Below are 7,533 nucleotides of genomic sequence, written 5' to 3' on the forward strand. Positions count from 1 at the left end.
TGGCCCGGCTACGCCCGCAACATAAATACGAGCCGATCCTCTCTGATGTCGCTTTGTTGTACTCTCGACTTCTTCCTTCATTCCTCTCCCTTTTCCTTCACTCGGCCCCTGCCTCCTGATAATGCGCTCGTCGCCAATACCTCTCTGATCGCTCATTTCGCCAAGGCGGCCGCGTTTCCCTACCGACCACCCTTTGCCTTCCCCTCTTTCCGTCGCCTCAGAGCCTCGCATATCGCCTCTCGCGCAGTACTTGCGCTGTTTGGCAGCTATTTACCCGGAGCCCTTCTCCTTACCGCTTGCGTTCCGGCCCATTCTCATTACGGCTTTCACTCGCCTTATTCTAAAATTTCAACTCGACTCTGAGCTTCATCTACACTAAGCGATCGAAATCCGCCTGCTCTCTGCCATCCAGGATGCCTCCCTTTGTCCGTGGCGGGCAACGTCGCGTCTGCCTGGTAGGTCCCCTGTAAGAGCGGTTTGCAATGCATGCTGATTCTGACCAGTCACAAAAATGCCGCAGATGTCTACTGCGTCCGATACAGAGACACTGACCTGCAGATGGAGACATTCCCAATTTGCTAGGTGCGAAGACGCCTCCTGGATAATCTCGTATTCGGACCGAATATTGGCGCAGCTACGGCGGAGCCTGCAAGAGAGTGGTTACGAGAAGGGCATGTTCGCGTTCTAATTGACTGTGATCTGTTTCTGGGTCACACGCCGTGATTCAGCCTGCGGCGGACGGGGATAGAAAGGCCGAGCCGACAACGAGCCCTTAACGCGGTCCAATGGGGACGAGTTCCGGAGAGATACAGGAGGGTCGTTCGGCTCAACTCTGGTCTCGACATCGAGCTTCCTCTCCCTTTGGAGCCACCCAACACTTGCTTTGTTTCTCCCCGTCAGCGACGTCTCGTTTCATCCATTCCCCATCCACTCTGCTTTCCAGGGTGCCTCATTTCGTCCGTAGGATCAGAATCCATGCCTGCGTGGCAGGTCCTCCGCCCCCTCGTTCCCGCGTGCAATTTACAAGACCGGCATGTCCTGGCCAGTCAGAAAACTGCCGCAGGTATCGATTTCAACACATGCGGAGACACCAGGGGGCCTCCTCTCGCTTGGATGCAGAGCGTCTCGGCGTGCGGATCGCAGAACAATCGGACCGAATGCCAGCGCAGCTATGGCGGGGGATGCAGGTAACATTTCTGGGCCACACGCCGGCCGCAGCGAACAGAGATGGCAAGGCCGAGTCAAGGAGGCCGATGCGGCCGTCGAAACGATGATGTGGCCTTGCTGGCGCCGCTGCCTTCGCTTCACCGATGGCGAGGCAGATCGGGTTCAATGGCGCGTGTGAGACTGCTTGGGGAGATTCTGCCTTGCCATGGGCAGTACCAGAAACCGGACGACATGAAGGAGGCGCATGCAGACGGACGCAGGAAGGCGTTACAGGAGACGATGCGCCAACCCCCGCTTCGGCTGAGCCGCTCTCGGCAACCCCTAGCAACGTCATGGACCACGGGGCCTCAGGGCAAAGGCCATGATTCGTGGCGATACGATGTCCTGCGACGCTTCCCTTTTCCTGGGCCCTCTCCTTCCTTTCTCGGCAATTGCATGATTGGCAGAGTTGCGAGGGACTGGTGAATCGATATCCCGTTCCTCTCCGCACCATACTGGGGAACCGCATGGAACGAGACGTTTCACGGCCGAGCACGTTCCTCATTGCGAACAGGGGTTGGGAAGCTGGTGACGACGGAGAGCGCGAGGCCCGGCTCCTTGCCAACTCAGCGATCGGGTCCGCCCTTCCTCGGCACACAGATATATTTCGCACGTTCCTCGATACCACAGGAATATGAAGGTAAACAGCTTGTACACCAAACACTTCCGGGACCATTCTTTCCCAAACCTTTGACATCTTCTGCAATTCACCAGCGCGCATTATCACTAGTAGCGAGATGGCAACAGTCTGCCTCGACAACCAGGTCTTTTACAACCCCCCTGTGGCGGCAGGCCCCGACCCCGCGAATTGCGGGCTTCTCGTTCGGAAGGGGGACCCTGCTCCTTTCCTTCCGCCGCCGCCACAACAGGGTGCGCATAATTCTCGACATGGTGGTGCAGGGAAGTCGCAGAACAATGCGATCCTGATCCCTGATAGCGAGTCCGATGACGATTCTGATGATGGCCGATCCGACATGTCTTTCGCGTCGCTTGACGAGCTCGTCGCGGCTGCATCCAAGAAGCTTGAATCCAGCGGTGTTGCTAGTGCAGGTATGTACCTAAATCTCCCTTTCCGGGCAGGCGAGTTCGCTAACATGCCTAGACAGGCGAAAGTCGCGACACTATTCCCGACGATATCGACGTATCAAAGCCTTCGGTCACCAGTGAGCGTGGCCCAGACGATGAGGTTGCAGACGAGCAGCAACAGAGAGGTAGCCCAGGGCCTTCTCCAGAGACGTTGTCTGACTCTCCCCGGCCGTCCGAAAAGCCGTGCGGAACAACGTCGAATCACGACGGTTCCATATACCTTGGCAGCGAAGAATGGGATAGGCCGTTCCCATTTTCATTCGCGGCGATCCGGCAGAAACATGCCGCTCAGTCGCAATCCATGTTGGACCCTCATAGTCCAGGCCTAGCTGCCTCTGGTCTTGGATTTGAGTCACAGCAGCAATCCGATGGCCACTGCCTTTCTCAGCACTGTGATCGCTGCGGCGACAGCAGTCAGAAGGGCAGCCCAGAGCACCATCATCTGATCCCAGATGACAGCGAAGAGCGGGTACGAACCCCCACACTGCCGGATGACAAAGAGTACCACTGGGCTCGAACCAGCGGATACTGAGCCACGCCTTCGGCCCCAGAGCCTATGCGACGTCGCCTCCAGTCGTGGGGTTGATCCACAACTGAGGTCCGCCAGCTGCCGCCTCTCGCAACACCCTAATCACCATGACGACAGCGATCCAGCGAGTGACGGAGAATGCCATCCTCTCGTTCCAGAAGACAGAGAGTAGGATGAGGATGGCACCCCCGCCCTCCAAAACCGTCGAGCTGCGTCCAAATCGACCAGTGAGAAGACAATGCAGCAGCAGAGCAACCTGGCTCTGGCGACAGAAGCTTCGCCGGTGAAGTCTGCGGGGATTCTCCCACCCCCGACACTAGGGCGACGCGTCGGAAACATGTGTCGTTCGGCCGCGACGTGAAGCAAGGCTCTGGAACAACGAGGGCTAGTACCACCAATTTGCCCGACGTGGAGAAGGTCGATCTTCAGCAGAACCCCGGTCGTTGTCGACGGCGGCGTCATTGCGATACTGACAGCAAGGAGGACTGCTTCCCTAGTGTGGAAAGTGACGTCAAGCAAGGCAAAGATGGGGATGTCATTCAGCCGCCACAAGGGAAGCGCCGCAAGGTAAACAGAGCGCCCATGAGGCAGGCACCTCTTCGCAAAACCTCCCTATCGCTACAGGCTCAACAACCATCACCAAGCCAAGGTCCAAAGCGCCGCCAAAGCCAGCGCAGGAATTCCAGGCCGCAATTTTCAGGGGCGTCCGCTTTGGAAGAGGGGGCACTTGAAGCCGATTTCGCAAGCTTTGAGGAATGGCCACTTGAAGCGGTCCTCAAGCGCGTTTGGGTGGGCAGGTCAGCGACGTTTCAGGTGGAGGTCACGTGGAATCCTTGTACGAATTATGGGCAACATGACCGCGTACTAGAAATCCCGCGGCGCAAGTCACTAGGAGGGAGGTATTCCTCGACGGCACGTGCTCTCTCTTCAAGAGTTGCCCCTACGACTGAGAAGGTTCAAGGCGACGAGTATTATAACGTCGAGGAGATTTTGATGTGGCAACAGGGAAAAACGGGACTGGAGTACCCGGTCAAGTGGGCAGGGTATGGGAAGAAGCACAATTCTTGGGAACCCACTGCCCATTTCGAGAAATGCCCCGAGGTGCTAGAGGCATTCCACCAGAAGGTGCAATTGTCCACGACTCCTTCTATGTAAATTCCAAACAGAACTTCACGCAGCGCGCCTTATGGTCGTCGGTGGATGAAATAGAGCAGATAATTTATACATTCTTCACGTGACGTTTACATATGCCATCTCCCGGCTGGTGAGAACATTGAGAAGTAGTGCTTGAAAAGCCCTTTGTTGAGAAAATACAGGAACGTGATTTCTCAGCGGCAAAAAGAAGTACCGAGTGGCAGAAAAGGTACGTACAAAATGGCAGAAAAGATACATACCAAGTGGCAGAAAAGGTACGTACCAGGTGGAGAACTCAACCTTTTGCCACCGTACGTATCTCCAATCTGGATTCCAGACTCACCCGTCGCCACCACCGTCTCTACCGAATTGATCGTCTGATCTCTGATGAGGATCTCACGATGTACAACTGCCTCGGTGAATACATTTGCCGACGTGGACCCTTGCATGGCCCCCCATCCTGACATCCTTGGCGGAGTTCCTTCCCGCGATTGCGTCGATCTTCCGTGCAGCCGCACCTGACAGAGCCTCGTCGATCCCTCCCGCGGCATCCTTGAGCATTGTCAAACTTGCTTCGTCCTCCACCTCTTCGATTTCGATCCCGGCCAGCTTGTGACAAACGGCCTCGACCGGGAAGGCTTTCTCCAGCTCGTCAACAAAGCCGGCGATTTGGTCGACGATTTTCTCCAGGCTCTTCCCGTCGTAGAGTGCCCATGCTGTCTTCTTCACCAAGCTCGTATCTTTCTGCCACCGACAAGCGAGGTCTTTCAGCCGCCTGTGCAGCGCTCGCCCGGCTGGCTTCATGTCCCTGTCCTCAAACCGGGTCAACGTTGAACTTGACCGCCTCGCCCCATCGGCTCAAGCGTGTCTTTGCAATGTCCAGTCTGAGTTGGCATCTCTCAAAGTCGCGCCCAAAGCGGCCACCTAGCTGGACGTACTCAAAACAGTCTATGCAGTTATTGAAGAGGCCGGCAACGCCCAACGCGCCAGCAACGATCCCGAACGGTTCAGCCATGGCATGTTGACTGGTTGTGGCTGTCGAGGGGGGAAGAGGGGAAGATGAAAGCTGATGCACCTCTGCGGCTGAGTGTTGCCTGGTTGAGTTGGCGGCGGGGTACCTGCAGTCGGCTTGATCGATGCCCAATTTGAGAGCATACGCACGCCCAACTTGAAGATAGCGTTGACCATCGCTTCAAACCATCCGCTGTCACCGCATATCAGCTCAGGTCACTCCATACCGAGGTGAGAACACGTCCATGTCAGCATATTTATCACGAGTCTGACGAGCGACTTCCTCTTGTCTTCTACGCCGACGCAACTTTTGACTCTCAATCACGACGCATGAGTGTGTTAGACGATCCCACGGCGAAAGCACTCTGGGAAGCATCGCAATCGTTGTTCCAAGCAATCCAACCGCTTCGTCGTCGCCGCCATGGCAAATCTTGTCGGGTCACTACATGCCGAAGGGCAGGCACGGGTCCACGTGGGCAATCATTACTACAGTTCGAGCGACATCCTGCCGGCTGTATATGAGGCAGCTTTCGACTCTTTTGCCGAACAGAGCAACGCACAATGCCATCCTGACACCCGAATCGAGCTCCTCCGTCAGATCAGAGACTGGGCAGAAGATCCTCACGGTGAGAGCATCTTCTGGCTGAACGGCATGGCAGGGACCGGAAAATCCACCATCTCCCGCACCGTAGCGAAGGCATTCGCAGACAACGGCCTCCTCGGCGCAAGCTTCTTCTTCAAAAGAGGTGAAGGAGACCGTGGCAAAGCCACCTTGTTTTTCCCCACCATTGTCAGTCAGCTTGTGCACAAAATCCCTACTCTGGCGCCTTTTGTCAGAGACGCTATCAATGGCGACCCCGGCGTTGCCAGGAAGGCGCTGCCAGACCAGTTCAAGAAGCTCATCCTGCAACCTCTTAGCCGCATTCACCAAACTATGTCAAGTCTGATTGTTGTTGATGCTCTTGACGAGTGTGACGGAGACAATGACGTAAAGACCATCATCTCCCTGCTAGTACAAGCAAAGACACTGAGCTCCGTGCGACTGAGGATTTTCATCACCAGCCGGCCTGAGCTGCCCATTCGCCTCGGATTCATGAACGTCCAGGGAAAGTATCAGGACCTGGCTCTACACCAAATACCGGAGCCAATCGTGGAACGCGATATATCTGCATTCTTAGGGCACACACTCGCGAGGATTAGGAACGATTACAACAGCCAAGCTCCCGGAGACCTAAGGCTCCCGCCCGACTGGCCTGGCGAACACGTCATTCGGATGCTCGCTCAGATGGCCGTTCCATTGTTCATTTTTGCCGCAACCGTCTGCCGCTTTGTCGAAGATCCGGTGTGGTCTGACCCCGCCGGTCAGCTCGAGAAAGTCTTACAGTATCAGCGGAAGACCCATAATTCCGAGCTTGACAAACTCGACGCGACATATCTCCCAATTCTCAACCAGCTCACTGCCGGGCGTGCTGAGCCACAGAGGGGCCGCTTATTAGCCGAGTTCCGGGATGTTGTTGGCCCTATTGTTCTCCTTGCCCAACCGCTCTCAGTGTCGTCGCTCGCACGACTTCTCATCATCTCTCCTCAAGCTATATATGGCAGGCTCAACTCTCTCCACTCGGTCCTGAGAATTCCCCCAGAAATAGATGCTCCTGTAAGACTCTTTCACCTGTCTTTCCGCGACTTCCTTGTCGATCCAACCAAGCGTGCCGAGGAGTTTTGGATCGACGAGGTACAACATCACCGAACGCTGGCGGATATATGTATTCAACTTATGCGCCAACACCTCAAGAGAGATATCTGCGATCTGCAAGTGCCGGGGAAACCGCGCTCGGAAATCGACCAACGAACCGTCGACGCCGCTTTGCCACCCGAAGTCCAGTACGTATGTCGGTACTGGGTCCACCACTGGAAGGAGAGCAAAGGCATTGTACGGGATAACGGCCCGATCCACAGTTTCTTGAAGAGCCACCTCCTTTACTGGCTTGAAGCGCTCGGGCTTGTAGGCTGTATCTCGGAGAGTATCGGCATGGTAGACGACTTGTTAGCCCTACTCGATGTATGTTGCACCCTTGGTCCCCATCACCGATAGATACTAATATATCCTTTCAGACTGGAGATGCCACCAGAATATATATATTTCTCCGCGATATAAGACGGTTTGTTCTGAGCAGCCGATCGATTATTGATACAGCACCTCTTCAGGTATACGCTTCAGCACTTGTGTTCAGCCCTGTCCGCAGCATAACAAGAGAGTTGTTTAAACATGAGGAACAGGAGTGGATTACCACCGCACCGGCTGTAGGAGATGAGTGGGGCCCATGCGCGCAGACGCTCGAGGGGCATAACGACCCGGTCAACTCGGTCGCGTTCTCGCCCGATTCAAGGCTCGTCGCCTCAGGATCATATGACGAGACTGTTAAGATCTGGGATGCGGCGACCGGGAGATGCACGCAGACGCTCGAGGGGCATAGCGGCTGGATCAGCTCGGTCGCGTTCTCGCCCGATTCAAGGCTCGTCGCCTCAGGATCATATGACGAGACTGTTAAGATCTGGGATGCGGCGAC

The 7,533-nt window shown here is 55.7% G+C and overlaps 4 protein-coding genes across 4 annotated transcripts in view; 2 read left to right on the top strand and 2 right to left on the bottom strand.

Moving 5' to 3' along the window:
* Positions 1-680: 680 nt before the first annotated feature.
* Positions 681-2,296, bottom strand: N656DRAFT_518781 (uncharacterized protein). The gene has a single exon (XM_064809938.1). It carries the CDS (start codon positions 1,925-1,927, stop codon positions 1,073-1,075), a length of 855 nt encoding a protein of 284 aa, XP_064664855.1. The 5' UTR covers positions 1,928-2,296; the 3' UTR covers positions 681-1,072.
* On the top strand, positions 1,944-2,824 carry N656DRAFT_772719 (uncharacterized protein; the record flags this gene model as incomplete). Its single annotated transcript, XM_064813950.1, has 2 exons — positions 1,944-2,256; positions 2,313-2,824. 2 exons carry the CDS (start codon positions 1,944-1,946, stop codon positions 2,822-2,824), a joined length of 825 nt encoding a protein of 274 aa, XP_064664856.1.
* A 1,196-nt stretch (positions 2,825-4,020) lies between these two features.
* N656DRAFT_785499 (uncharacterized protein) lies at positions 4,021-5,058 on the bottom strand. The gene has a single exon (XM_064816401.1). The coding sequence runs from the start codon at positions 4,757-4,759 to the stop codon at positions 4,352-4,354; it is 408 nt and encodes a 135-aa protein (XP_064664857.1). The 5' UTR covers positions 4,760-5,058; the 3' UTR covers positions 4,021-4,351.
* Positions 5,059-5,387: 329 nt separating this feature from the next.
* The window catches only part of N656DRAFT_720392 (uncharacterized protein), a gene marked incomplete at both ends in the record, with an annotated part of 3,392 nt that continues 1,246 nt past the window's right edge, over positions 5,388-7,533 (top strand). The window contains 2 exons of the mRNA XM_064812444.1: positions 5,388-7,025; positions 7,079-7,384. Coding sequence (XP_064664858.1) covers positions 5,388-7,025; positions 7,079-7,384 — 1,944 coding nt within the window. The remainder of the gene's footprint in view (positions 7,026-7,078; positions 7,385-7,533) is intronic.

The sequence above is a fragment of the Canariomyces notabilis genome (assembly GCF_033297395.1).
Source record: "Canariomyces notabilis strain CBS 508.74 unplaced genomic scaffold N656scaffold_46, whole genome shotgun sequence".
NCBI classification, from domain to species: Eukaryota; Fungi; Ascomycota; class Sordariomycetes; order Sordariales; family Chaetomiaceae; genus Canariomyces; species Canariomyces notabilis.